The sequence below is a fragment of the Aspergillus fumigatus genome, chromosome 7, assembly GCF_000002655.1.
Source record: "Aspergillus fumigatus Af293 chromosome 7, whole genome shotgun sequence".
Classification (NCBI taxonomy): Eukaryota; Fungi; Ascomycota; class Eurotiomycetes; order Eurotiales; family Aspergillaceae; genus Aspergillus; species Aspergillus fumigatus.
Genome location: NC_007200.1, coordinates 1,416,503 through 1,443,406, shown reverse-complemented (window position 1 = coordinate 1,443,406; position 26,904 = coordinate 1,416,503). Strand labels below are relative to the sequence as shown.

The window sequence follows — 26,904 nt, the reverse complement described above, 5'->3', positions numbered from 1 at the left end:
TCATGTCAAGCTGACAGACTGGAAAAATGCAAGCTCTGGATTACAGTAATGACCAGAATCGTCAACTACTTTTTCCTCCTTCCTGAATCTGCCGTCTTGCTTGTGATCACCTCCTGTCAAGTGTCACGATGAGCACACAGGATATCCTCGGTCTCCCTGGTCAAGATCCTGGTAGATTATTACATCTAAGATTTCCCGTGATATACCGCTGATTTAGATCTTAGGTCGCGTAATTTCATTTCCTGCTTCGCAGTATCTGCACGCGTCTACCGCGTCTCCAGTTCGTGGCGTGATTTCAACAGGACTCCCCCGGCTTGACCAGGCGATCAGCCCAGTTTCTTCAGGTGAGACTTCACAGTCGTCTAGTGATGCGATGCTCGGGGGAATCCCTAGTGGTCATGTCACCGAGGTGTTTGGGCCACCTGGTGTAGGCAAAACGGCGCTGGCGTGAGTTTCACCGCAGATGAACTGACCGTATCGTGCTCTTAATAAGCCTAATATTGACTGTGTTATCTCAGAATGAGTATAACCGCAAACGCTCTATGCGATGGTAGTAAAGTGGTTTGGATTGGTACGACATCTTTGACCATTGGAGATTACCGCTGACCGTTTAGATACTACCTCGCCACTTCCCAAGCCTCGTCTAAAGAGCATGCTCATGCAGAATCGCGACACAGCGAAATCATCAGATACGCCAGAACAGCTCATGGGCAATTTAATCTACTTCCGCGCTCAGTCGCTGCCACATCTACTAGCGCTTCTGCTCCACCCACCACAAGGATTTCCGCCCGAAAACACCAAGCTTCTGGTGGTCGACCCTGTGTCAGGGCCGTTTCCTTCTTACTTTCTGAGTCCGTCCGAGTTAAAATCCCGTCTGGCGCAGGCGAAGATCACAGACAAGTCCCAGATCCACTGGCTCATGAACCGAAGATGGAATGTCACAAGCGAGCTGGCGAATCAGCTGATGAAGCTGGCGGCTTCAAGACGAATGGCCGTGCTTATCATCAACCAAACACACACAAAGATTAAAGGGCTGCCACGTGCTACCCTCAGCCCGCTGCTTGCGGGTGGCGCATGGGAGAATACCGTGCACACCCGCATCGTCCTGTATCGCGATCTCCCGGCCGTTGACGAGGAAGAGTCAGAGATGGCTTCAAGGAGCCTCCGCTACGCAGAGGTATTGAAGAGAGATGGCAAAGCCTTGACAGTGAGATCAAATGAGAACATCGTACCATTCACAATTGACTCTGTAATGATCACCCCATAAACAACGGGATTGCGTCAACATCCGACTGACATGACGGAAACAGGACTCTCTACGTGGGACCGACACGACTCAGCCGTCTCGCACTGTTCCACAGCAGCCTGTTGAGGAGACTTTCCCTGCTGGTGGGCGGAAGCGGAAAGTGGACGAGATCGCGGACAGTCAGGATGAGGGCGATTCCGACGAGGACTTTGGATGGGTTGATGGCGACGATGCTGGGTTGGTGGAAGGGCCTGCTGACGACTTATGAACTCACGGTACGCTTTCCAGGGCCCATGCAGGAACCTCCCTGCTTAGTCGAACTCTAGTCTTCTGGAGTCATACAGGCGATCATTGGAAGAACACACAAGTGCCTTGCCATTATAAGCTATAATATGCTACAACTATATCAAAAAGGGTCATTAACGTATCGACATGGCGCCTCAATTATTACAGAAGGTATTAGGACCAACGGCTCAGGCCATCCTTCGGTCACCATTTCCATGGCACCGCTGCTCAACCCATGTTGAAAACTCAGTCATTGCCAGGATCTTGCCATCTGAGATTCGCCCATTGAAACTCCCGGTGGTTGTCCTCTTGATCTTCCCGGCTTCCGCGTTGTTCATCGCCGAAATCTCACATACGTTGACATCCCCGTTCATACCTGGCGGAACAGTGCCGTTGTTCGGGCCGGTATTGAATTCCAGCGAACAAAGGTGAACGGCGTCCCTGCCTATCATGGGCCGTCTATGTCCGTGTATCACGTCAACAAGCCTGCCAAGGACGGCGAACTCCAACTTCAGCTTGAGGCTATATATCGCGCCTTTTAGTGTAATCTGCACGGCGTAGTAGCTGGCGTACTCAAGACCCAACAGGGCCAAATCCATTAGGACGATCAATATATTGATGCCGACGAGCTGGTGCATGATCCTCTGCTTATCCTTGTCCGATCCCAGCCGGAGCAGCTTGACCGTCTCCCACACATAGAGACCCGAGATGATCACCTCCTGTATCGTGAAGCCCGTCATCTGGAGCTTCTCCATGATATTGTACCCTTGCACGAATACAGGCGATCGATCGACAACGTTGGATCCGTATGTCAAGACCGTGGTGGGGATGTGGAGGAAGAAGACGTTTGCGATGATCATTATCAGTACCCGCCGCAGGATACGCTCATCGCGCAGAACAAGATGCAGGCGCGAGTAGAGAACGAATGCCTGCCCGGTCACCATTGTCCACCACCCGACGCTGAGCATCGTGACCGACAATGTGGAATTGGCGGAGGTGAAGAATTTGAGCAGGAATCCCAGCGAGTACGGGATCACTCCAAAGCATCCGGAGATGAGCAAGCTCCAGAAATACAGGCCTCTCCAACGGCGGAACGTCGACAGCACGAGCACGACGAGTTCAACGACGTTGTAGAAGGAGATGGCACTGAAGATGAAGAGGGTCGCCTTGAGCCCGTCCCTGTGGTTTGCAAGCTCACCAGAGATACCGTCCAATGGATCTTGTATGGTCGACATCTCACGCTTTATGTTGCTTTGGCATGGATTGTCTTGCTGAGTGGGGTTAGGGCATGAGTATAGGCCAGGTCGCAGTACGAGAATCAGAACTCACAGAGAATCAAGCAAACCATCCGGGATTGACCCAGGAAGTACTGTTTTTCCTGCTTCTGCGAACAATCTCTCGTACCTTTACAGTAATCTTTCCTCGCTAGGAATCACCAGCACATCGAACTCAAGCGTAGAAGCCTGGTTCTATCGAAACAAACCCAAGCGACACAAACATTCATGACAGAATTAACCCTCAAGCAGCGAACAGACACTATGTAATGTACCTTACGGAGACGAAGAACCAAAGCGGAGAACTGGACAGCCACCCGGGGCATACCGTGCACAGGCACTCCCCAAAAGCTGGGGTAGTACAAGTCGTCCAATCTCCCGTCGGAGATAATTCCTCCCCTTATTGCTTGTGTACCTTCAAGTTCTCCCCCAGAGCAAACAATGATTGAATGCAACTGCATGCGTGTGATTGACAGGGAAAGGCCCCTGGGCCTTCCCTGCCCCCCGGCGTTGCTTTCACGACTTTTGCGTCTAGGCCTCGATCGTCAAGGGGGCCAAAAGTTAACCTTTGGGGTAGACTAGGACCATTCCTTGCAATTGGCGTTGCGATGGGTTCTTTGATCCAAAGATCGGGGAGCGAAAGAATGAAATATTCCGAATCCTAGTTATGTTTGATTTGGTGGCCATTGTAGAGGTAGGGACCTTGTCTCAGCTACGATAGGATAGGAAGCATTGATAGGGAGATACCCCCGGGGGAGGCATCTCGTGATTTTGGGCCGCGTTGTAGCACAGGACATGCATTGGCCCGTTTGTCGCCGCGTCGAGTCTCCTAAGAGGTTATTAGTTGTGAGAAGAGCTGTTGGTGGTGGCATGATCCTTTTCTGGATCTGTCCTATGCTTGTAGAACGGGCCTTCAAGTGCATCATGCATTGTGAGGACCAATTGGCAGTGACTGTGGGTGCAAATGAGGCAACAGTACAGGGGCACTGATCGATAGCTAATCTTACACATGAGAGGGGGACGCATGCTTGCGATACTATTGCGAGAATTAACTGTGCACTATACAGGAATGCCCTCATTTCCGAAAGTTTCATTTTCATTCTCCTGATTTATCATTGGGACGGCGCAAGTCATAGCGTACCTCAGCCATGCCCTTATTTCCCCGCACAGTTGGATTAAGTGCCCTATCAGTGGTCGCAAGCTTCCTTGGGGGTATCCACTGAACTCTAAGGGGGCCATGCTCATATATGGATTGGTCATTAGGTCGCAGGGACCTTGTAGATTTCAAGAATCGTCTATTATGCTACAAGGCTTGCCAGAGATGAAAAACCGTGCCAACGAATCCCATCATAGATTGGTCAGATAATCTTCAATCTCCTCCTTGGTCAGCTTCCTGAACCGGGGGCCTCTGGCTCCTTCAACGCCTTCATAACCCAGAAGATGATCCGCAGGAGGGCCGACAATACCTGCGTAAGTCAGTTTCGTGTTTCGTGGCGACGTTAGATTTAGATAAGTAGCACCCACCGATTTCTATTGTGTCTCCGTTCATCTCGCCCTCGATAGTCTCTTTCAGAGTAAGGAGGGCGATGTGGATGGCATCTTCAAGCTCCAACCCTTCTGTGTAGCGCTTCTCCAGGAACGTCTTGGCGCTTGTTGCATGCTTCCCAATGGCCGTGGCCTTCCAAGGATAGTAACTGCCGCTGGGGTCGACTTGGTACAGGCTGGGACCGCCCTTCAGGATACCACCAGTTTTACCAGTAGCTACCGTAGCCTTCTTGAGGTCACCCTCCTCATCACCGCGTTGAGATTCACCTGTTTCGGGCTCAATACCCTCATCCCAGCCAGCGATCAGCAAGCTGACACCGTACGGTCGGACACCACCAGATTGCGTTGCTTCCTGCACGACACGTGCAACGTCTTGCACCAGTATCCGAGTTGGAGGGTACTCATTATAGATGCGTTTGTAGCCAGTGTGAGAGACCTTGCGAGCCTTGTCTACTAGTACACGGTAGTCCGGACCCATTCCAGCATACACCATGCCAATATCCGGCGTGATGAGGGAAATCTTGGAGAGAGAGGGAGGGTCAATGAGTGGAGAGGACGACTTCTTTTCGGTAGCAAGAACAATTCCATTTGTTGCTAAGAGAAAGGAAAATGGTTAGAAGCTATTCTGGGCATCTAGCGCAACTAGTCCGTTTGGATGAAGCTTACCTTTGATTCCGAGGGCAGTTACACCTTGGTTGACAGCGTTCAAGGCATATTCTAGATTCAATCAGCATTGACAATTCCATAAATTAGGACCAAGAGCAGTACCAATTTGTACCAGCTTCCCACTGTAAGCTATTGTTAGCATCCGATTATCTGAAGTGTCACCTGCAACAAGCTCCTCTTACCTGGGGGAGAAGGTCGTCAAAGAGAACGAGTAGCGATCAGCCATGGAGATGTCTTTTGATTCTAAAAGCTCGGAAAAAAGTTATAGAGCTATCAAAAAGATGGGGAAGATAATATGAAGACAAAATGAAATTGTTGAAGTTCAAGTGAAGCTCTCCTCCTCCAAGCAACAGGCGACAAGGTGTTGACGCAGCACAGCTTAGGTCCATCTGCCCAGCGCCAAGCCATGTCTGGGGCGGTGACGATACAAATGCCAGAACTGGCTTACGCGAGCAGGTAAGTGCAGTTGTTGCCTGAGGTTCCTCATGTCTCGAAGCTCCACTTCGCTTCTTTTAAGCTGGTTGAAGGCTTTTTTCTTCCTATTTCTCTTCCTTTCTGTCGCCCACACAAATTTATACACCACGACACCCTTGTATTTCTATCATCTGAGCTATCGCTGGATGCTCTCGCGCCATATCTCTGGTAGATTTGGTTAATATGTTGTGACTTGAGCTTCTGAGCATTCCACTGCAGCATGAATGTGCATAATGAGCCACTCTGGCAGTGGCCTTCCAGCGTCCCTTCTAATACTTCGTTGAACTCGGAGTCAAGCCAGTCACCTCAAAAACCTTACCAGTCCAGTGACGAAAATCCGACTACTGAATGCCCCGAGTCTCCCAGGAAGCACTATCCCAATCGGACTTGTCGCATCTGCTTGGAATCAGTCCCTCCTACCTTCTACCCCCCTTCAGAAAACTTGCCAGGCTTCCTTCAGCCCAAGCCGCGAGTTGTCTATGAGTCTTCTGACCCAGAGCTTGGCCGACTGCTTCGACCGTGCAAATGCAAAGGTTCTTCGCGTTACGTTCACGAGGGATGCCTTCAGTCCTGGCGCCATGCAGATCCTAGTTATGGAAAAAGACACTACTGGCAGTGCCCAACCTGCGGGTTTCAGTACAGGTTAGAACGTCTGAAATGGGCGCACTGGATCAGTAGTGCATCTACCCAAATCGTATTAACTTTGAGCATTTTGTTGTTTACAGTATTTTTGCTTGGTTTTATTGCTGACCCCATCATCAATCTATATGTGGACCCGGTGGAAACCATAGTTTATAAGGAATTCTGGGAGCCTAGTACTGCATCGGGTGGCTTGCCGACCGAAACAGGACCATCCTGGGTAGAGCATTTTGTGAAAGGATTGGCCTCGTTGGGTCTTCTGTCATTCATCAAGGCCATGGTTGCATTGAGCCCATGGCAGTGGTGGAATCTGCGCAGCTCAGGCGTTGTCAGCAGCGGGAGGACCACCGGCAGGAGTCGAGCTGCTTCCATCAGTTGGATAGTCATCCTCATTGGTGTTGGTAGCTTCTTATGGGTAGGTCATCACGGCAAAAAAATATCGCACTTGATCAGTCACTAATTGCACTATACAGGCTGTCTGGAAAGGTGTCAGGACTTGGAGTCGCAAGACACTGGAGAAGGCCGGCGAACGCGTCATGGATGTTCCATTGCCTGACGACGATGACGAAGACGAGCCATTTGCTTCTGCTGAAAAAAATCAATCATCGAAGAAGGATGACTGAATCCGCTCGGTTCCAGCATTTGCCCGAGAGATCCAACGCCTTCTGTTAATGATCCACGCACTACTTTGAGTTGTCACGCTCCTGTCAATGAGGTGCCAATCAGTCAATGTGCGGAGAACGATGCTGATCCTCGTTAACTTCTGGGTTTCGTTTGTGAAGCAGAGCATCTGGAACAGGGCGTTTTGTCCTCTCCTTTGTTCTGTTTCGTAAAACAGACCTTCCCAGAGGGAGGATCTAACTGCATTTTGACTCAACCGTTTTGGGCCGCTCCAGCGCAGTGAGCGTGTCTAGATTGAGGTGCGGTACATCAACCATACTGTCATATAGTGTAGATGTCAATATATTCTCTTTTCATGATATCAATCAGTGCTTATATACGTGACTTTGCTGATATCCATTTGCATCCCTAGCAGTCCATGGAGGCCTGTCGTCACTGCCATAAGTGTCAGTAGCCTCCGCCCTCGACTGCCATACGTAGTCTCGAACTGCTGCCCCGGACGCATAATCTAATGCGTCTCAGAACATTCTTGGTACTTAACAATGTCCTGCGCCGTCAGTGTATGCTTACGCGGTACAAGAGTTGCTCTAGTCCATTGATGAACCTTTTCGCATGGACTGCTGGTCAATGTGATGGACACCCATTGCAGGGACAACCATATTAGACGAATCATTGCTTGAATATCGCGAACTCAGCGGCAGGTATGGCCGTGACATATGGGGAAACTGTACCCTTGCCTGACATTGCTTTCACTCAATGTCTGTATGGACCAGGTGCGAAACAACAGTCCATAATCACTTACTTCGTATGTTGATGGTCAAGGTTTCTCTGCGACTATCTGAAGAAGATGGCAGTATTTTGCCTGAAGACAAAGTCCTGTGGCCTAACTCCTTTGTCTTGCTGCACAACCTGTATCCCGTATTGTTTTAAAGACTCAATTGCACTCGGCTACTAGTCGAAGTCTTTAAACACGATATACTCTCCTGGATTTAAAGGGGATATGAAGCAAGATCAATCCGTCATATACTACTAATTTCAGGAATTCCTTCTCTGAAAACTGTTTTGCTGGAAAAATACACTGACACTGCCCTATGCATCAGTAACTCCTATCACTGAGATGGAGTTCTCCTGTCCTAGACCACTTTGCAGTGAGTAGCCTGAGGTGAGCTCTAGGATCAACAAACTCGCGAGTATTCACTGCGATGTGATCTCGCTTATCCAAAAGCACTACTCCCCAGCCTTCTCTTTCAGAAATGTTCCTCTTAGTGTCCCTTTACACCTCTCCCATTAAGATTATCACTCTGTTTCTTTGAGTACTTACATCTACACACTCTACACGCTCGCTATCCTAAAACTGCATACTGATACTGTGACCTCACCATGGAGGACCAACGCCGAGACAATCGCATCGCCCGCCGAGATGAACACATCCCTCAGAGTGAAGGTCGTGGGAACAACACTCATCCCCTCCCTTCTGAGAATCCTCAATCTCATGAACTAGACAGCTACACTGAGGCCTGTCGTGACCTTGAGAAGCAGCTAAAAGCCCAGATCAACCTCATTAAGAGACAACTTGGTGCCGTGGGTATGTCCCAGAGCTTGGACGCGTCTTCTCAGACTGTCCAAGTTGGTCCGTCTGACGCCATGCAGGGCCAGCCGATTGCCTCTGAGTCTGCTGCCCCCATTACACCTACTAAAACCCTCTCGGCTTCTGCGATGACCAGCGGCCACGCTCACATCCACACTCCGAACATTGGCAACAGTGAGGTTCCTGTTGTGAATCAAGGTCTCGTTAGTCCTGCTGTCTCGACTTCCAGTGCTGCAACGACCTGTGAGGCCTTCCCTGACTACTACGAGTCCTGCGAGAAGAATCCTCCCATCGTTGACAAAGCGCACGAAGCAGCTTACAATTACGCTATCTCCAAGGTTGTCGAGGAGGCAACTCGTTTCAAAAATATTGACACCAACGTCACCAATCCTCCTGTGCTCAACGCAGCTACTGATCCTGTTGTGAAGGGCAGATCTGCCACCCCGAGCGCAAAGAAAGCTCTCGGGACCTTTCAGACATCCAAGCACTCTTCCACCGTACCCATGCCCCCAATCCGCCCTTCCCTCACTGAGACCGAGATCGCGGAAAGAAAGACGAAGCTGCTTGCAGAGATGAAGGCGTTTATTCCTAGCGGCAACATCCCAGCCGATCTCATGCGTCGTTTCGTCGCGATGACTAACGCGGTCCTCCAGATGGAGATGATTCTCTTTCCCCGGGAGAATACTGCTGGCCAGCCCAAGAATCTGCTGTCCGCCCAGGAAACAGAGAAAATCCGTGCCATGACGAGCGATATGATCCAGTATCTCACCCATCTGAATAACACCGTGAAGAAGCAGGTAGACAAAGCCAATGAAGTGGCGTTCGTAATGGCCCAGATCGCGGGATGTCCTCAAGCCTCGGTGTACGAGCGCTATACGCGCATGGCTGAGGTGTTTAACAAGTACGTTACTTCCCATCTACGGCATGCATCCCTCGTTTTGGATCCAACTGACCTCCCATTTCAATCACAGAAACACCAAGAAGCCCAGCGACCAGGAGCTACGCCTACTCACCGTCTTCCTCGACCTCTATGACACTGTCATCTACACCCGCTTCCTCACGTTGCGCTTCAACGGCGAGCTTATCATCGAGGAGATCCTCAACAAACAACGCGCGCAACTGTCCCAACTTTTGGGTTCCCTCTGGGACATCCACAACCACGTCATCGAGAACTACCAGAAGATCATCAACTGTATGGTGCACATGAAGCGCAACATTGTTGCTCCAGTGTACGAAGAGATGACCCGGTCCAAAGAGCTCTGGATTGATCGTTGGAACGCAAACCAGCGTGCACTGGAGCGAGATCTGGCGCAGCAGGAGCAGGACCGGCAGGAGCTGGCTGCTAGAGAGCGTCGCTAGACTTGAATTGCTGATGCATGCCACCAGGAGGAGGGATCGCGGGAGGAAATCAACGGAGAAGTGGACATATGGATAGGGAAAGGGGGGAAGAATAATTAACGAATTAACGGCCGGACGATGTAATGTAACATGAGCTCATGATTCTTATTTGGCGGAATCTAGGTACATCAGAAAAACACAAGTCACAGAGATATGCAGGCAGATTGTCCAAATCAAGCAGAGCTATCATGATACGAACGCAGCTTAACCAACCTCTTCACATAAAATCCCCAGCATATAAATAAGAGGCGGCCCGCAGTGTAGTTGATGGTAAAAAGGAGCACGACACAATATCAAAATGATCAATAGCTAACAATTAAATCTTCTTCACCTATCAATGTCAGTCTTTAGTCCGGGATAGATTATATGGCGGTTGAAAGACTGAGCATAGATATAGACACTAACCTCTAAACAGACGTGAATCTTTGTAGATACTAATAATCACTAGGCATTGTCATAGTGACGATTGCTGCGCAGAGTCAGCCTCCTTGTTGTTATCAGGAAGGAAGAAGTTCAAAATCATGACTGGACAACCACAGAGAACAAGGACTACAAAGCCTAACAGTTATGTTAAGTATCAGGTGCAAGTCTATTACTTTCTCTTTAACATTACACACCTTGCGGCTCTGAGTGTAGGCCATTAAAGGGGATGGCTGATTGAATAGTGGTGGAATGAGGCCCTACAATACATATGGGCGTACATCACAAGTAGTTGAATGATCAAGTTATGTACTAATCATGAGACAGAGTGTCTGACGTTACGGCCTCAGGAAGATTCAGAGCCTCAGGCTAATACTTAAAAAGTCTTTTGTGTCCATTTTTCGATGGTGCAGGCAGTTTATCTAAATCAAGCAGAACTATCATGATACGAACCTAACTTAAACAACCTCTTCGCATTCTCCCTCCCAATCTTCAACCGATCCGTCAGGTTCAACTCGGCCTCGTCAAACCAGACACAGGCGTCCTCAAACGTCTCAAAGGGATAATCAATGGAGAATAGAATCCGATCCGCCCCCACCCCTGCCATACAGAAATTCAACGTCGTGGTCGAGAAATGCCCGGACGTCGTGATCCACAGATTCTGCGCAAAGTACTCCCGGATCGTCTTCTTGCACGTCTCCGCCAGCCCCAGCTGCTTCTTCCGATCCTCAAACCAGTGGTTGATCCGCCACATGTCGAAGGGGATGTGCTCGCCTAGATGGCCCAGGATGACCTGCAGCTTGGGGTGCCGGTCGAAGACACCGTTGGTCACCATGCCTAGGACGTGCAGGCTGACGCCATGCGCGAAGCTCAGCGGCGGGCCTACAAGCCACTTGCGGTCGGCCCAGAGCTTGTCGTAGATTGTGCCCGTGGGGTTGCGCGGGTGTAGGTAAAGGGGGACGTCGAGGTCTGTGCAGGTCTGCCAGAAGATGTCCCATTCGGGCTGGTCATAGAAGATCATGTCGTCGCCGTCGGGCCCGGCTCGCTGCGTGTCATTTACAAGGGCACCGAGGAAGCCGTATTTTTCTACGCAGCGGCGAAGCTCCTCGGCTGCTTCTTTCGGGTTGTGCATGGATAGAGTCCTAGAGAATTAATATCAGGCGGGGAGTACGGAAAGGACTATAGAAAGCAGGAGTGGACGTACGCAAAAGCTCCAAATCGACCTGGGTACTCTTTGATCTGCTCCGCAATATAATCGTTGATCTCAACCGCTAACGCCTGTGCCTCTTTCGCATCCCAGATATCCTGCACACCAGGTGCTGTGTAGGAGAGAATCTGGTAGCCGACGCCATGCTTGTCGGCGTATTGGATACGGATCTTGGTGATGTCGGTTATTTCCTTGACGTGAGTCTCGGGGTCGGTAGAGAACAGACTAGCCCACCAGCGAGTCTTTTCTTCGAAGCGCGGAAGCGCGAAGGCTTCCTCGAGGGCAACCTTTCCAAGCATCCCTGTGAGAACTGTTGCTTCACCTGACTGATGCTGGTGGGATTCAATGAACAGAGATACCAGAAGTTTATATATAGTGAATGATCAGACTCTCATTCAACAGATTATTTGGATGGACTGTTGCAAGGATCGGTTGCTGAACACTTCGACGCTTTATACTGCGAGATAGTATACATCATCATACCTATCTATGGGGTGCGGACCGAAGCCGCACCCGCACCGCAAAGCCGACGACAAGCGTCTCTACTCCTCCCAAAACTGTCGCAATTCGGATGATCAATAATCCATAGGAATCGTCACAGACTTTTGGAGAGAACTAAAAATTAGATCGTGTCCTTTTCTGGTGGCTGACAATGCGAGTAATATGGGGGCTGAGGGGATCTCATCAGCCTGGTATTCTACCCCATACAGCACGTGGCTCAAGATCATATTTGGAATAAAATCTGGCTTCTGGGCTTTGGCCCCTACAGGTATCTACAGGTATAACTAATGCATTATTGGAAGTCACTATGGTGAGAGACTACTCGATACTTGTAAAGCTGTTGACTTAAGTGTTCGAAACGCGGGGTTCTGTCAATTCATAAAAGCAACGGCCAACTCCTTTGAATTAAAGCCTATCTATCGACCCACCAGAACGATCACAATTTATCGGAAGAGACTTCAATACTTTAGATTTATACTTCTAGCTGGAAAGAACATTAAGGTACACTTGATATCATCCGATGTGCCCGGCAGCGGTCCGAGGCTCTCTACCCCGCAAAATGATACATTGGAGAAGGCTAGACTAGTAGGCCACTGATATAAGCGACAGCATTATAGCACCATTTTCATTACCAAATTATCAGTACCATACAGCGTGGTATAGATTAACAAGAGAGTACTGCCATGATCATTAGGATACGAGACTCCGTATCATGCAACTGTGAATCTGGCCAATTTTACTCTGGGAACGCAGTATTTGTTGATACGAATACTTCAAAACGAAAGATACGCATTATTGGATTCCTTGAGACAAGTAACGGCACATGATAGAGTAAGCCTCGCTGAGTTCGAAATATGCCTTAGCAGTAATAAGCGTACTGTGTGGTGGAGTGACTGGTCTTCATGGGAAGTATTGCCGTGATTATAGTCCGCAAATTGTGAAGATATGAGGCATTGAGGATGGGAGACTCATTTTAGAATCCCGGTCAATCTGTACAGACAAATTGAAGAATGAGCAGCTTAATGTTCCTAGGGATAGAATATGCCTCAGTAACTTGGATTCGGGTGAAAAAACATGCCAGAAACAGATACCTGACGGCCTTCTCACTGGTCGCTTGAATGAGGTCCCCATGCATCACTTCCCGTCTCTGTCAGCTTCTCTTCATCACAACCAACCACTATTCTCTGGGGCGTCCCATACTTTGGTTTCTTGTATTTCTATCCTCCGAATGTGATCTAGCGTCTCCATTCATGACTTGAGTAATCATTTTGCCTTTGATGGATTGATGGTTCCACTTTGAAGCGGGTTGCCAGCCCCAGAGATCTGCAATTCGGATACCAGTCAACCCCAGGGAATAGACCAACAGAACGATTTGACGTGGCTGTGAGGGAACTGGGCGGAATAAGAGACTCATTGCTTTCGTTGTCTGCATCCTTGGCATTTTCTTCGATCTTATTGCTCAGCCGCCACCAATGACATTGTTTGCTGACACCCTTCGTAGAAATGGACAGGAGGAAAGAGATGAATAGAAAAAGCAATGGACGATCACAAACAATATCGGTGGATCTCTGCCGTCACTGAAAAGCCTCGAGTCCCTGTTCCTGGGCTCTGCTCGATGACATCTTGTCTATGGATGTACCTCTGCTGCGCTGCCAGCACCTTGCTTCTTTGTCCCCGAGGGTTCTCAAAGAAATACATCGCCTTCTCTGCCTCTCTTTGTTGCTACTATTTACGCTATATTGAGCGCCGGTGGTCAGATTCAGCCCTGTCGTTTCAAAACTTTATCGGGAAATTTTTTTTCTTTGATGCTATCCAACTCTACCATAAATCTACTCTGCATGCAAATCGTGTGAGATTTCAAATTCATCAACTTGCATGATCTCCTCCTGGATATACCGTATTAGTGTGCACTGATGTAATTATACGATTCAGTCTACTGCGTTGATTTTTTCCGGCAGATTTAACAACCGCGTGCTGCCACTTGCAGGCATCAGAAGACATACGTCTGATCCGCTTCATCGTTCATTAGAAGATGGCAGGGCCAGGTGATCCCGAAATCCTTGGAGACGGTACCCTTGAACAACGAGTTGAAGATATCGAACATGCTCCAGAGAGGACCAACACCTTCGTGCCTCAGCGCAGATATCTTACGGCCGCAGAGCGAGCCCGACGCAATTTGAACGCAAAACTCGCCAATCCATTGGCAGGCTATAGTCACGAGGAGCTGCGCAGTCAAGGGATCAAATTCGCCTTAGAACATCATATGGGCGATGAAACCGACATTCGCGCTTTTGAGTTAGGCGCGCTTCTGGCCCAGGAGCCTGAGAAGTTCGATTCTTTCAGAAGCTTGCTTACGGACGAGGAATTTGACATTTTACAACTCGAGTTCACTCACCGTTGGTCGCAACCCTGGACAATGTATTTGGTTATTGCCTTATGCTCTTTATCAGCAGCGGTGCAAGGAATGGGTAAGTGCCAGAACCAATCACAAGTGTGTATCTACTGCTTAAGCTAAGTCTGCTTTCGACAGATGAAACGGTTGTCAATGGCGCTCAGATCTTCTACAAGACGCAATTCGGCATTGACGATGAAACCTCGCGGTCTCGCTGGCTGCTGGGGTTGGTGAACGCCGCACCATATTTGTGCTGCGCCGTCCTTGGTTGCTGGCTGGCAGTCCCTTTCAACGCGTGGTTTGGTCGCCGTGGGACCATCTTCATTACATGCTGTTTCTCCGCCATCGCTTGCCTGTGGCAAGGGTTCGTCAACACTTGGTGGCATATGTTCATCTCCCGGTTCGTCCTGGGCTTCGGCATCGGCCCCAAGTCTGCAACTGTTCCCATCTACGCAGCCGAAACTGCTCCTCCCGCCATTCGTGGTGCATTGGTCATGCAGTGGCAGATGTGGACTGCATTTGGCATCATGTTGGGCTATGCAGCGGACCTTGCTTTCTTCGAGGTCCCAGACCCTCCAAACATTGTCGGGCTCAACTGGCGCATCATGATGGCCTCTGCCATGTTCCCAGCGATCTTGGTCTGCTTATTTGTATTTTCCTGCCCGGAGTCGCCACGTTGGTACATGTCCCAGAATCGCTATTATAAGGCGTATGAATCGATGTGCAGCCTGCGAACGCACAAGATCCAGGCCGCTCGAGACCTTTATTACATGCACACCCTGCTGGAAGCGGAGAAAGGGATGAAGCTCGGCCAGAACAAGATGATAGAACTTATCGCTGTGTCTCGGAACCGGCGCGCCCTAATCGCATCCGAGATTGTCATGTTCCTGCAACAGGTAATTAACCTCCCCCGGTCATAGCCAATTTTTCCGCTCTTTAACTCAAATATGTAGCTGTGTGGCGTGAACGTTATCGCGTATTATTCATCGGAAATCTTCATCAAGGTGACATCAGCCCGAAATGCCCTAGCCACATCCTTCGGCTGGGGCGTGGTGAACTGGCTCTTCGCCATCCCTGCGGTCTACACAATCGACACATTCGGCCGTCGCAATCTCCTCCTCACCACCTTCCCTCTCATGGCCCTCGCCTGGTTCTTCACCGGCTTTAGCTTCTACATCCCTGCCTCGGAACACAGTAATGCGCAGCTTGCGTGCGTCGCGCTAGGCCTCTATCTCTTCGGCGTCGTCTACTCCGTCGGCGAGGGTCCAGTGCCATTCACCTACTCAGCAGAAGCCTACCCACTCTACGTCCGTTCGTACGGCATGGCCTTAGCAACGGCAACAACCTGGCTCTTCAATTTTCTCCTGGCGATCACATGGCCGTCACTGCATGATTCATTCAAGGACCAGGGCGCGTTCTGCTGGTATGCGGCGTGGAATCTGATCGGATTCGTTCTGGTGCTTCTGTTCATGCCGGAGACGAAGGGCAAGACGCTGGAGGAGCTGGACCAGGTGTTTTCGGTGCCGACGCGATTTCACGCGGCGTATGGGCTGCGCCAGATCCCGTACTTCTTGAAGAGGTATATCCTGCGTCAGCAGGTGAAGCCGGAGATACTGTACGAGAGGGAAGATCCGGTGGGCTATTCGAGTGATTTTGTTTTCAACACTGCGGATTGGAGCAGGACAAGGTATGTGCGGGGACATTGAAAAGTCAGTTTGCGGTTGAACGGCTTTAAGCTGTCCGATGTTGGCGTAAATATATGTACATACTACTTTTGCATTGTGCTACGACTATAGCATGTAGATGATGACATGGTGCTCAATGATAATGACAAGTCTCAATTCGGTTACATATATAAGTTGTCTATAGCCAGGTCTAAAGTGTATCAACATCGACGAAATAAGGAGTGGTAAAGAACTGCGGCAACCTGCATTGTCACTAAGAACAATTAATTAATATTCTTGACCAAGTAAGCCACCAACGTAAAAGTCATGACATGCTGAAAGGGCAACAAGAACAGAAGGGTCACTTTCTCAGACAGCAGTTGGAACGATTGTTGATCCGCATAGAAATACTCAGAACAGGTCTGTGTGAAATCTTTCTTCATCATAGGAAGTGAACCCCAAGGGCGGAAGGAGGCAGAGGTAAGGAAAAGATGAACGTGATAGAAAATGGTATCTCACCTTTTAAAAGCCCAATTTGCGTCCATAAGAACCTAGTTGTTATTTATGCTGTGCTAGTTAGTCGATTAAACTGATCTGCTGTCGCCTGCCTAGATGGCTGGAGAGTATTGCGAACGGTCCCACCAGTGCGCTCAACCTGCTGCGCCGTGGTGTCAAGATGAGTTGTATCATCGACAGCCATAACAGTCATTGACCATCCAGACAGCGGGGCCTCGAACGATTCGGGTCGCTGCAAGGAACCGAGCAGGAATGGAGGTGGACGGGCGGCATCACGGACGTACGGTGGTACGATCGATGCTGGCCGGATGTCCAGCTCCATCACGCCGGTATTCGACCATACAGGCCGCACGTAGTCCCCAAAGTCAGCTTGGCCGACGCCTGGTCCAAGGTGGATATCTTTTTGATTGAATAAATCTGCGAGACAAACCCAGAGAACCTGGAGGATGACACCGTGAGCAACAACAGCAATAACCTCCTCGTTTGCAACGTCTGCATTGACCAGGAAAGGCATTATGTAGTCCTGCAAGAATGCATTCATACGAGTTCGCATGGAGACGACAGACTCTTCGTCGGTATACGTCGGCTCACCTCCACGCAAAGCATCCGGGGAACTGATGCTGGAAGCAGGAGCACCAGACTGCCACCTTGTACCTTCAAGAGAGCCGTACTGTTGCTCCCGAAGAGTTGGGACCTGAATCGGGGCCAACAACGCGCCACTTGCCAGCTGTTGCTCGCAGATACCTCGCGCAGTTTCCGAGGCTCGATCGAGATCGGACGAGAAAACATGAGTGAAGCGAATCATCCGATCCCTGAGGCTTCGAGCGAGTAGACGGACTTGCGTCCTACCGTTCTTAGTCAGGTAGTGGCCATTTTCATCGCCTCTGCAGAGTCCGACGATATGTCAGGACTGTCAGTTGCTATTCCACAGAAGTCAACAGAAGACGCGTACGCTGCCTGTCCCACGTTATGTCCACATTCTGCGTGACGGATCAAATAAAGCTTCATCCTGGTGTGAACCGGCTCATATGACAACCAGTCTGATGGTATGACAAGTCCATCTTGTTAGTAGCAGGAGCGACATGTTTTTAAGGAACCACAACAAGAAGGCAACGAGGAACATGATGAAATCGTGATTGTTGAACTGCTGCCGGAAGAAATACGCTTGGTTCGCTAATGAGCCAATTAGAAACTGAACCACGTTTGCCCTGTTTGTGGTCTTTGCTCTGTTTGTCATATTTCGCGTCCATCGGTACTAAAAAAAAGTTTTGGTGTCATTAGGCAGACTTGAGGTGAAATCATTGATGAGTATTTGTGCAAAGCACAGGAGGTCTTTGGAAGCCTTGATTTTCCCTCCCTTTTCCTGAGTTGCATAGCAGTCTACAGAGTAGCAGCGATCATAATTCATTTGCTGGTCCACACGGCCGGATACTTCTACAAAAAGTTATTCTCCAAGGTGAGAAAATCTAATCTTATCAAGATCAACCACTGTAAACACAGCTGCTAAATTTTCCCAATTCTTGCAGAGACGAACTACCTTCTCATTCATATTTTCATAAATTTTTTTTACAATGGCCGACGGTCCTAAGAGTCCCGTACCGCAGCAACAAAGTGTGTAGGAAAAATACCTTTGGGCTGCTCATTTGGAGCTGTATCAAAAGAATTCGCTTCGTGCCATTGTTTCGGAATGACTGATGAGTCCATAGCTCCCGGAAGATCACCTTTTCAGAATGGTGTTAGAACATCGGGTCGCGCTTTCAATTCTCCAAATTGGCGCATGAAGGGCGGGGACAGTCCGAGTGCTCAAAGCTCTGGCTCGCCCGGGCCAAAGACAAATTCCTCGAGGCTCACATTCAGCAGACCAAGCTCTCAGGTGCCTCAGGCTATTTCTGAAGGCCGCCGTCTATACGTTGGTAACATGCCATATACGGCCAAGTCGGAGGATGTGCAAGCGTTGTTCACCGCCGCAAACTTCCCAATGTACGGAGACAAGAATTCTTGTATGGAGATGGCCAAAACTGAGTGCTTTGCAGCGAGCGGATCGATATCGCGATAGACCCCTTCACTGGCCGCAATCCCTCATACTGCTTTGTCGATTTGGAGACCAGGGAATTGGCAAATAAAGCAATGACCGAATTGGATGGTCGTGATATGCTTGGCCGGCCTGTCAAGATCAAACCTGGAGTTGCAAAAACGGCAAGCGAGCGTTCGCAGCAACAGCAACATCAACAGCAACGAACTGAAAGCTCGCCTCGCAGTGATAAGGGCAGACCGTTTGCTCTTGACCACTGGAGACGCAACGACACGCCCGCCTTCGCTAAGGTCGACAGCGTCTCTAGCCGTCGCCTTTATGTCGGCGGTCTTCCCAAGTTAACCGACCCTGAGATTATCACCACAAATATTACCAACTTCTTCAAGGGATACAAGGTGTATGTCTGCAATTCCCCTCTGTAGAATTGACTTTCCAATTTCGAGACTAATTTGTTCCAAAAAAAAAAAGTGAAAATGTCAGCAAATTGTTCACACCTCACCCTGCGAAGCGATTCGAGCCTGGAGACCACTACTATTTGTTCGTCGAATTTAGCAGCACGGAAGAGGCTCAGAATGCCATGGACACCCTGAATGGCCAGGAAGGTCCCTGGGGGGCGAATCTTCGCGTGCAGAGAGCCCGTGGAGAGACTAGTAACTCGCAGGAAAGGAGAAACAAGTGGTCATCTGCACGCGATTCAAATGGTGCCCCGGCTACCGACGATATTGCTGTCGGTGTCTAATCGACTCACTCAGATATTGTTGGTCGAGATAACTCGTCGCACATGTGAATCCGCTCATATTGGAAAGTTCATCAACGTAAGTTGCCTTGACATGCATTGCCAGACGATCAACTGTCATCGCCTTTGCCCACAAAGCAACCCCAGTTTCGAGTCATGCTGAAGAAGGGAATAAGGGGTTTCGTCATTGCGTCTACCTATACTCATCTCTGCATGCTTGAACGCCCGGCATTGCGGTAGACGAAGATATTGTGCTTTCTTGGACGATCCACGGCGTCAATCTCAACAACCAGGAGGACAGACCACCTCCGGATGAAGCAGTCAGTGAAATAGTATAATACATCATTACTCCGCCGTCGCCTACAACTGGCGCAAAGAGCGTTTGTCCACCTAAGATATCGAAAACTGTAAATCCCCTTGGTATCATTGAAAGAAACTTTATCGGTTTGAGAGTCATCTCACCGTGGCAGTAAACAGAATCAACTCTTATTCTTGTGATGCGAATAGGATATGGACACGGGCGGTCAGGGGCCCACGGTTGAATCAAACCACAGGAACCAACCAATGCGGTGATAGAAGCGGTAAGAGCCAACCGGCAGAACAGTTTATTTCAGGCATTAGCCGCATCCGCGCCCAGATCCAGAGTCTATTGCTACGACAAATATTCCGTACTATAGACACACACAATCTTGCAACATGCTTGCGTATCTCGAGTCTCTTGCCTGTACATAGTACTACTCATGCAAACTTTAGCCTGCAAGCAAACAAAGACAGCACATTTTTTTTTTTTTTTTTTTTTTTTTTTTACGAGAATTCGACAGCCCACGGACCTAGGTAGAAAAAGTAGGCATGTCACCTGCCCGTTTGCTCCGTCTGGTTAGAGATGGAAGATGGCCAGTAACGGTTGCGACTTTACCCGACGAAAACAAGAGCATCACGTGGTACCCTTTGTTGGATGTCATACTTTCTTCAGCTTCACAAAATTCCCTCCATTGTATGAATATACACTCATCAGAAGGAGCTTTCAAGAGACCATCTCTCTCCTTCCGCTCCATCTTTTACAGCGGAGTGGCCATTCAATGCCCCGCGGCATGACGTCTGTGCTGTTCCTCTGCTTCTTCACCGCATCGACTGTTGGGCTTAATGTGATCCAGCCAGTTACAATTCTTAAGAATTCTGCAACGAATCCCCTGTAAGACAGCCGGATCTGTCATCATCTCATTCGAGGAGAATATACCGTTGATTTCTCAGGCGGGAAGCTGAAGAAATTTCGCCCCTACTTCTCTGTTCTGCTTCGCCAGAATTTCATACGATCTTGAATTCGGCTGTCTGTCCGGTCGGGCGACTCTTGGCCGAGGCTAGAACCTATTTCCCCGGCGTGCTGGTCATAATATAGGAAATTTCCAACAGAGGGACAGTTCGATTGCTAAAATGACTTCTGGGAGCTCTAATCGGAGGGGCTCTGGTCAGAAGAGCTTCTTTGCCAGTGTAAGTGCTTCTATTTCCTTGTGCTGCGTTTTGTTCACAACTTGTTTATTTCTTGGACTATGGTATATGCTTTAATCCATTAGAGCTTGTGTATGTATCTGTTATGCCACTTTTGCTTCCTTGACAAGACTTCAACCATCTTCAAGGCGCAGTGGCACGAAATGACAGGGGTAATTGATCCGGGAAAAAATGAAAAAGAAAAAGAAAGAAGGAAAGGAAAGGAAAAGAAAACCCCCAAAGCATGGTCCATCTCTCACCCCGGACTATACTTTTAAAAAGTTTCATCCCTGTTGATTAATATTCACTGCCCTTGCTCTCTGAGGGTTCTATTCCCGTCTTTTTACCTGGCGTCAATCCCTAGAAGGGTGCTCCTGGGACAGACATACACAAAGACATCACTTAACTCACGCATCTACAGTCAGATGAAACAAAAATTTGCGTGGTCATGGTTGGTCTTCCAGCCAGGGGCAAGAGCCTCATAGCTGGAAAGGGTAGGTACACTCTCATTCGTTTGAATATCCACGATAGGGGGCTGACGATACTATATCTAGCGATGCGGTATCTTGCTTGGGTTGGTATTCCAGCGAAAGTGTTCAATGTCGGCACCTATCGTCGCCAGGGAACTCCACAGCCAACAGCTACCTTTTTTGACCCCCATAACACCGAAGGGGAGAGAATGAGGAGAGCCGCTGCAGAGGCCGCAATGTCAGACATGCTCAACTGGTTCAAAGCCGGCAAAGGCGTTGTAGCTATTCTTGATGCGACCAACTCCACAAAATCGCGACGTCAGTGGATCTATGAGACTTGTCGCGATGCTGATATTGAGACTCTGTTTGTCGAGTCAATATGCGACGACGAGGATCTCATAATGAATAACATCCTTGAAGTCAAAACCACCTCACCGGATTACAAAGGACAGGATCCCGAGGTAGCCGCCATGGATTTTCGAAACCGCATCCGCAATTATGAAAAGGTTTACGAAACCATTGATGATAATGAGAAACATTTCACATATGTAAAACTCATCAATGTCGGCTCCACTGTCATCATCAACCAAATAAAAGACTACCTTTCAAGTCGACTGGTGTACTACATTCAGAATCTACATATCAAGCCTCGCTCAATTTGGCTTTCTCGAGTGAGTGATACCCAAACATGTATCAGACTGAATGATACTAACTGTTGTTCAGCATGGCGAGTCGGAGTATAACCTCATGGGAAAGATTGGCGGAGATTCCAATATTTCAGCACGCGGTGAAGCTTATGCTCGAGCTCTTCCCGGTCTTCTGCGAAAATCTGGAGTTCCCTCCAACGCCAAAGTCGTCATTTGGACTTCCACTCTCAAACGAACAATACAGACTGCACGGCATCTGGCGGCTGAGACAGGCTACGAAAAGCTAGAGTGGAAAGCTCTCGACGAACTTGACTCCGGTGTCTGTGACGGGCTCACGTACGAGGAGATTGCAGAGAGATATCCCGATGACTTTGCAGCGCGCGACGAAGACAAGTACAATTATCGATACAGAGGGGGCGAGTCTTACCGTGACGTTGTCATTCGTCTGGAACCAATCATCATGGAACTGGAACGCAGTGAAAATGTCATTATCGTCACTCATCAGGCTGTTTTGCGTTGCATCTATGCGTACTTCCTTAATATTCCTCAGGAGCAGAGTCCGTGGATGGAGGTTCCTCTTCATACTTTGATCAAGCTCACACCTCGTGCGTACGGCACCGAAGAACAGCGCTTCAAAGCTGACATACCCGCTGTTTCCACGTGGCGTGCAAAGGGCACCTCAGCGAAGCATCAGGAATTCCCCACCGAAGTAAAGCATTGATGCGCAAATATACGTACACATTCTTTTTCCGGCTTCTTTTGGGCTTGTTCAGTTCACTCGCAGGCTGTGCCTCACCCTTTACCGACCAATGTTAAGAGTCTCATGGTCGTTAAGACCAGCAAGATTTTCGTCTGTAATGGACGCCTCTAATAATATCTTGTCCTTACTCGACAATGCTTTCTATTTTCGAGCATATGATCAGTCAACTCATTGTATGACACGGGTTGTACCGATCTCGCAACGTCCGACTATTAATGGGCTGCACTGTATGATTGAGTGCTCATCCCTTTGCCCTGCTTCAATTGTTTTCTCTCCTCAATGCATAGAGCTTCCTACCCGTCATCCTGGTAAGTCCATTGGCCACCGGCTACACCCGGGGAGATCTTCAGATAACAGGAGAACTTGCGCACAAGGCACTTTCTTGTCATATAATTAGAAATGTATATCGCCGAATGCACAAGGATAATGACTGTAGATCCATGCCAGTACTCAGGGTACCTTATGACGTCGCCAGATGAAGTGTGGGCAGAAACGCTCATCGATAGCGACATGATTGGCTGAAGTAAAAGACGGTGAGGGTCAGCCCTGTCACATGAGAGGACGGGATGCAAGCGTTCGGTATGGGGTACTATGGTGTTCCAGGGGAACTCAGCTAGCTCCAAACCACAACCCGCCATGGCCAGAGCAGCAAATTAGCTGCGCTCACCCCCTAATTCCTGAGTATTAGACATGAATTTGGGTTCTGCTCTCAGTGGTGAATTGGCTTGATCAGAGAGCTCGCTGCCGAGCCATGTTATCCGCTTTCACGGCTCGGCCCCTCGTCGAGCTCAAACAACGCGACAAATCAAAAATAGAGTCGGTCCTTGCATACGGGGACCGTCTTCTGGTAGGATTGAACAATGGCAACTTGCGAATATACAGGGTCAATGAAGTCTGTAACGGCAGGCAAGCGGAGGACGATCATCTTGGCGAGGGCGAAGAGGGTGGCAGTACGTTGAATAATGGGGACAGCAGCAGGCCTGCGACCATGAGCTCCGTGACGAACCCAAAGCCTAAGCAAAGCGAGCTACTTCGTGAGTTGGAGAAATTTTCCAGATATAAAGTTGAACAGTTGGTGTTGATCAAGGAGGCCAAGCTGCTCATCTCGCTGTCCGGCGGATACGTATCAATTCACGACTTACAAACTTACGAATTCCAAGAGCAGCTTACGAGGACCAGAGGTGCGACTACCTTTGCTGTGACTTCAAACATAGTTCACGACCCCGAGACTGGCGTCCCGTCGATCGTATCGCGCCTTGCCGTTGCTGTTAAGAGAAAGATCCTGCTGTGGACATGGCGTGATATGGAGTTGGAGAATGATACGGCGGAAATGAGTCTGGCTAGTGGCATAAAGACACTCACGTGGGTCTCTGGAACAAGAATCGTCGCTGGGTTGAGCTCGAATTTCGTCATGGTGGATGTTGAGACCACAAATGTCATGGATCTCGTCGGACCGGGCAGCATCGGTGGACTACCCGGACAAGAAACAGGGCGACTGGCTGGTGTTGGCGTTGCTAGTATGAGCTATATTGGGATTGGCGGAACTGCCCCTAAACCGCTGGCTACACGCCTAAGCGAAGGGCAAGTTTTACTGGCGAAGGATATCAACACTCAATTTATCGACATCGACGGCAATTCCTTGGGAAGAAGGCAGATTCCTTGGAGTCATGCCCCCTCCGACATTGGGTACTCGTATCCTTTTCTGCTGGCGCTGCATGACTCTTCGAAGGGAGTGCTGGAAGTTCGAAATCCTGAGACTCTGAGCTTACTCCAATCAATACCATTACCATCGGCGAGTCTCCTGCATATTCCTCAGCCCTCAATCAGCTTGGCTCACGCTGGCAAGGGATTCTTGGTTGCTAGTGACCGAACCATCTGGAGAATGGAGGCTTTGAGTTACGACACCCAAATTGATGCTCTTGTGGAAAAGGGATATTTGGATGAAGCGATCAGCCTCGCTAATATGCTTGAGGATGCCCTTCTCACGGACAAATATGGTCGTCTACGCTCCATCAAACTTGACAAGGCGCAGACGTTGTTCTCTCTCCGAAAATACCTCGAGTCTATGGAGCTCTTCACGGAGATCTCAGCTCCTCCAGAGACAGTCATTCGGCTTTACCCGCGGGTTATAGCGGGCGATCTTTCGTCCATTCCGGAAGAGCAAGAAGGATCGGAGGCCGGTACGACGGATAGTCAGCCAAGACCCGAACAGGAGCAAAAGCAAGACACAGTCCCTGCAACGTCGGATGACGCTGCTCTTGCCAGAACGCTGGCGAATACACCCTCGGTGAGGTCCCTCCTTCGAACGAAGACAGATGATGCCAGCGATGCAGGTAGCGTCCGCAGCAAGCTCATGGAAGATGCTCGGAGCGACAAACGCCTTGAAGGAAAAGACCTCAAGCTTGCTGTTCGTGAACTTCAAGCGTACCTGGCAGATGTTCGCCGGCGATTTCAGCGGTTCCTGAATCCGGATGGCTCGCTCAAGATGGACCCTACAGCTGATGCGGTGAAAGACGAATTTACGGAGTCCGTCATGAAGTTGCTTGAGATGGACAAAGATCAAGGCGAGGATGGCTTTGGTGAGAGGCTTAGAGCCAAAGCTAAACTCGTAGACACAACGCTCTTCCGCGTTTATATGTATGCAACGCCGTCCCTGGCTGGCTCCCTCTTCCGGATCGCCAATTTCTGTGACCCGGACGTGGTTATTGAGAAGTTAGAGGAGAGTGGACGGCAAAACGACCTTATTGACTTTCTCTACGGGAAGAAGATGCATCGTCAAGCCCTGGAGCTCTTGAAAAAGTTTGGCCAGGCTGAAGTGGACGAAGAGACTGCAACCCAACTTCAGGGTCCGAAAAGAACTGTTGGCTATCTGCAGAACCTGTCTCCTGAACATATTGATTTGATAATAGAATTTGCTGAGTGGCCGGTACGAGAGAAGCCTGACTTAGGCATGGAAATTTTCCTTGCGGATACAGAGAACGCGGAAACATTACCTCGTGATCAAGTACTAAATTTTCTGAAAGGGATTGATGTCCGTCTGGCTGTTAGGTATCTTGAGCATGTCATTGGAGAATTGAATGACATGACTCCGGATCTCCATCAGAACCTTCTCAGCCTTTATTTGGATCGCTTGGAGGAACAAAAGAACAAAGAATGGGAGTTCGCCAGTGAAGAAGACAGGGCCGATTGGCGGAACAAGCTGCTGGACATGCTAAGGACAAGCTCTCAGTATTCGCCGGCGAAAATGCTTGACCGTCTTAGCCGAGATGGTAAGTCCAGGGCTGGTAAGCCCTTGGCCAAGGCACATATATTGATTTAACTTATCTTTCCAGATCCTGAGTTCTTCGAGGCAAGAGCGATCGTTTTCAGTAAGATGGGGCAACACAGACAAGCACTAGAGATATACGTGTTAAAACTCGAAGACTATACCAAGGCAGAAGAGTCAGTCCTTACTACTTATGAGCTAGCCACGCCACTGCTAAAATCTGGTTCGCAGGTATTGCAATCACCTTCACAAGATTGAAGACGCCACGAGCACAGAGACGACGGCTATACAGAATATAGCCCTTCCGGATTTTGAGGGAGAAAAGCCTTCCATATACCTGACGCTTTTATCTCTTTACTTGTCACCGCCGCATGGGTACAAACCACGATATGGGCCCGCGCTGGAGGTGCTCGCAAAACATGGATCCCGCCTTCCTCCAAACTCGGCTCTTGAACTGATCCCGGAAACACTGCCTGTCAAGGAACTGCAATTCTATTTCAAGGGTCGCATGCGGGCGGCAACTTCTATTCTCAATGAGTCCAAAATTGTGGCCAACCTGCAAAAGTCGCAGAGTATCAAGACACAAGCGCAGCTCTTGGTTGGCGAGGGTGGTGACATGAAGGCATCGAGGTCGAGGCATGTCACGATCACAGAAGAAAGGATCTGTGGGATTTGCCATAAGCGACTTGGTGGAAGTGTGATTGATGTTTTCCCCGAGTAAGTCTCTGATTCCATCAAGCATTGTGGTGGCTTTCCATCGGTATTCCTGTGGATTCTCACTGACAATAATAGTAATACTGTTGTCCATCTTGGCTGTGCCAATCGCAAAGCTTCCCTTTCTCCCTAATTCTTTTCCTTGTGTACTCGAAAGTTGATATGGTCTTCGCACATCTAGTTCTCTTTTCTCTTGTTCTTCCTCTCTGGTGTGTCTCAATCGTATGCGCAGCGTGGAAATGTGAATAATATGGCGGGAGCTTCAGGCAATGTGATACCCCAGGATAGCATGAATGTCCAAGGAGCCAATGGGATTTGAATGGATCACCGGCGTCGTTGGGTCTCGTTGTGCAGCGGAA

At 49.3% G+C, this 26,904-nt stretch overlaps 11 protein-coding genes across 11 annotated transcripts; 7 read left to right on the top strand and 4 right to left on the bottom strand.

Moving 5' to 3' along the window:
• The first annotated feature begins 611 nt into the window (after positions 1-611).
• On the top strand, positions 612-1,521 carry AFUA_7G05890 (uncharacterized protein). Its single transcript, XM_077805206.1, has 2 exons — positions 612-1,249; positions 1,311-1,521. The coding sequence occupies exons 1-2, from the start codon at positions 653-655 to the stop codon at positions 1,512-1,514; spliced, it is 801 nt and encodes a 266-aa protein (XP_077661334.1). The 5' UTR covers positions 612-652; the 3' UTR covers positions 1,515-1,521.
• Positions 1,522-1,719: 198 nt separating this feature from the next.
• On the bottom strand, positions 1,720-2,766 carry AFUA_7G05880 (uncharacterized protein; the record flags this gene model as incomplete). Its single annotated transcript, XM_743829.1, has 1 exon — positions 1,720-2,766. The coding sequence occupies one exon, from the start codon at positions 2,764-2,766 to the stop codon at positions 1,720-1,722; it is 1,047 nt and encodes a 348-aa protein (XP_748922.1).
• A 1,080-nt stretch (positions 2,767-3,846) lies between these two features.
• pre8 (proteasome core particle subunit alpha 2) lies at positions 3,847-5,414 on the bottom strand. Its single transcript, XM_743830.2, has 5 exons — positions 5,199-5,414; positions 5,119-5,138; positions 5,017-5,067; positions 4,330-4,944; positions 3,847-4,271 (listed from the first exon to the last, which is right to left on the bottom strand). Exons 1-5 carry the CDS (start codon positions 5,240-5,242, stop codon positions 4,153-4,155), a joined length of 849 nt encoding a protein of 282 aa, XP_748923.1. The 5' UTR covers positions 5,243-5,414; the 3' UTR covers positions 3,847-4,152.
• A 125-nt stretch (positions 5,415-5,539) lies between these two features.
• Positions 5,540-7,391, top strand: AFUA_7G05860 (E3 ubiquitin-protein ligase MARCH). Its single transcript, XM_743831.2, has 2 exons — positions 5,540-6,544; positions 6,603-7,391. Exons 1-2 carry the CDS (start codon positions 5,711-5,713, stop codon positions 6,750-6,752), a joined length of 984 nt encoding a protein of 327 aa, XP_748924.1. The 5' UTR covers positions 5,540-5,710; the 3' UTR covers positions 6,753-7,391.
• A 276-nt stretch (positions 7,392-7,667) lies between these two features.
• AFUA_7G05850 (uncharacterized protein) lies at positions 7,668-9,697 on the top strand (the record flags this gene model as incomplete). The annotated part of the gene is made up of 2 exons (XM_743832.2): positions 7,668-9,239; positions 9,310-9,697. The coding sequence occupies exons 1-2, from the start codon at positions 8,131-8,133 to the stop codon at positions 9,695-9,697; spliced, it is 1,497 nt and encodes a 498-aa protein (XP_748925.1). The 5' UTR covers positions 7,668-8,130.
• Positions 9,698-10,526: 829 nt separating this feature from the next.
• Positions 10,527-12,164, bottom strand: AFUA_7G05840 (amidohydrolase family protein). Its single transcript, XM_743833.2, has 2 exons — positions 11,361-12,164; positions 10,527-11,298 (listed from the first exon to the last, which is right to left on the bottom strand). The coding sequence occupies exons 1-2, from the start codon at positions 11,660-11,662 to the stop codon at positions 10,584-10,586; spliced, it is 1,017 nt and encodes a 338-aa protein (XP_748926.1). The 5' UTR covers positions 11,663-12,164; the 3' UTR covers positions 10,527-10,583.
• Positions 12,165-13,862: 1,698 nt separating this feature from the next.
• AFUA_7G05830 (sugar porter family MFS transporter) lies at positions 13,863-15,962 on the top strand (the record flags this gene model as incomplete). The annotated part of the gene is made up of 3 exons (XM_743834.2): positions 13,863-14,332; positions 14,395-15,152; positions 15,210-15,962. Exons 1-3 carry the CDS (start codon positions 13,897-13,899, stop codon positions 15,960-15,962), a joined length of 1,947 nt encoding a protein of 648 aa, XP_748927.1. The 5' UTR covers positions 13,863-13,896.
• Positions 15,963-16,001: 39 nt separating this feature from the next.
• Positions 16,002-17,444, bottom strand: AFUA_7G05820 (histidine phosphatase family protein; the record flags this gene model as incomplete). Its single annotated transcript, XM_743835.2, has 2 exons — positions 16,002-17,320; positions 17,389-17,444. 2 exons carry the CDS (start codon positions 17,442-17,444, stop codon positions 16,483-16,485), a joined length of 894 nt encoding a protein of 297 aa, XP_748928.2. The 3' UTR covers positions 16,002-16,482.
• Positions 17,445-17,722: 278 nt separating this feature from the next.
• On the top strand, positions 17,723-19,712 carry AFUA_7G05810 (RNA-binding protein). The gene is made up of 6 exons (XM_743836.2): positions 17,723-17,892; positions 17,963-18,047; positions 18,143-18,416; positions 18,470-18,865; positions 18,937-19,283; positions 19,381-19,712. The coding sequence occupies exons 2-5, from the start codon at positions 18,008-18,010 to the stop codon at positions 19,205-19,207; spliced, it is 981 nt and encodes a 326-aa protein (XP_748929.2). The 5' UTR covers positions 17,723-17,892; positions 17,963-18,007; the 3' UTR covers positions 19,208-19,283; positions 19,381-19,712.
• Positions 19,713-19,987: 275 nt separating this feature from the next.
• On the top strand, positions 19,988-23,000 carry AFUA_7G05800 (bifunctional nucleoside/nucleotide kinase/histidine phosphatase family protein). The gene is made up of 4 exons (XM_743837.2): positions 19,988-20,692; positions 21,111-21,183; positions 21,244-21,830; positions 21,883-23,000. The coding sequence occupies exons 1-4, from the start codon at positions 20,636-20,638 to the stop codon at positions 22,525-22,527; spliced, it is 1,362 nt and encodes a 453-aa protein (XP_748930.1). The 5' UTR covers positions 19,988-20,635; the 3' UTR covers positions 22,528-23,000.
• A 317-nt stretch (positions 23,001-23,317) lies between these two features.
• Positions 23,318-26,552, top strand: AFUA_7G05790 (putative vacuolar morphogenesis protein AvaB; the record flags this gene model as incomplete). Its single annotated transcript, XM_743838.1, has 3 exons — positions 23,318-25,835; positions 25,899-26,007; positions 26,063-26,552. 3 exons carry the CDS (start codon positions 23,318-23,320, stop codon positions 26,550-26,552), a joined length of 3,117 nt encoding a protein of 1,038 aa, XP_748931.1.
• Between the last annotated feature and the right edge of the window lie 352 nt (positions 26,553-26,904).

Coding starts and splice junctions, on each gene's coding strand:
- AFUA_7G05800 (XM_743837.2), top strand. CDS start 20,636: ATGACTTCTGGGAGCTCTAATCGGAGGGGCTCTGGTCAGAAGAGCTTC. Junction 20,693..21,110: donor AGAAGAGCTTCTTTGCCAGT/GTAAGTGCTTCT, acceptor ACGCATCTACAG/TCAGATGAAACAAAAATTTG. Junction 21,184..21,243: donor GAGCCTCATAGCTGGAAAGG/GTAGGTACACTC, acceptor TACTATATCTAG/CGATGCGGTATCTTGCTTGG.
- AFUA_7G05890 (XM_077805206.1), top strand. CDS start 653: ATGCTCATGCAGAATCGCGACACAGCGAAATCATCAGATACGCCAGAA. Junction 1,250..1,310: donor TACCATTCACAATTGACTCT/GTAATGATCACC, acceptor TGACGGAAACAG/GACTCTCTACGTGGGACCGA.
- AFUA_7G05860 (XM_743831.2), top strand. CDS start 5,711: ATGAATGTGCATAATGAGCCACTCTGGCAGTGGCCTTCCAGCGTCCCT. Junction 6,545..6,602: donor GTGTTGGTAGCTTCTTATGG/GTAGGTCATCAC, acceptor TGCACTATACAG/GCTGTCTGGAAAGGTGTCAG.
- AFUA_7G05810 (XM_743836.2), top strand. CDS start 18,008: ATGGCCGACGGTCCTAAGAGTCCCGTACCGCAGCAACAAA. Junction 18,048..18,142: donor TCCCGTACCGCAGCAACAAA/GTGTGTAGGAAA, acceptor ATGAGTCCATAG/CTCCCGGAAGATCACCTTTT. Junction 18,866..18,936: donor TTCTTCAAGGGATACAAGGT/GTATGTCTGCAA, acceptor AAAAAAAAAAAG/TGAAAATGTCAGCAAATTGT.
- pre8 (XM_743830.2), bottom strand. CDS start 5,242: ATGGCTGATCGCTACTCGTTCTCTTTGACGACCTTCTCCCCCAG. Junction 5,139..5,198: donor TTGACGACCTTCTCCCCCAG/GTAAGAGGAGCT, acceptor AATAGCTTACAG/TGGGAAGCTGGTACAAATTG. Junction 4,272..4,329: donor CGGAGACACAATAGAAATCG/GTGGGTGCTACT, acceptor TGACTTACGCAG/GTATTGTCGGCCCTCCTGCG.
- AFUA_7G05840 (XM_743833.2), bottom strand. CDS start 11,662: ATGCTTGGAAAGGTTGCCCTCGAGGAAGCCTTCGCGCTTCCGCGCTTC. Junction 11,299..11,360: donor GGTCGATTTGGAGCTTTTGC/GTACGTCCACTC, acceptor TTAATTCTCTAG/GACTCTATCCATGCACAACC.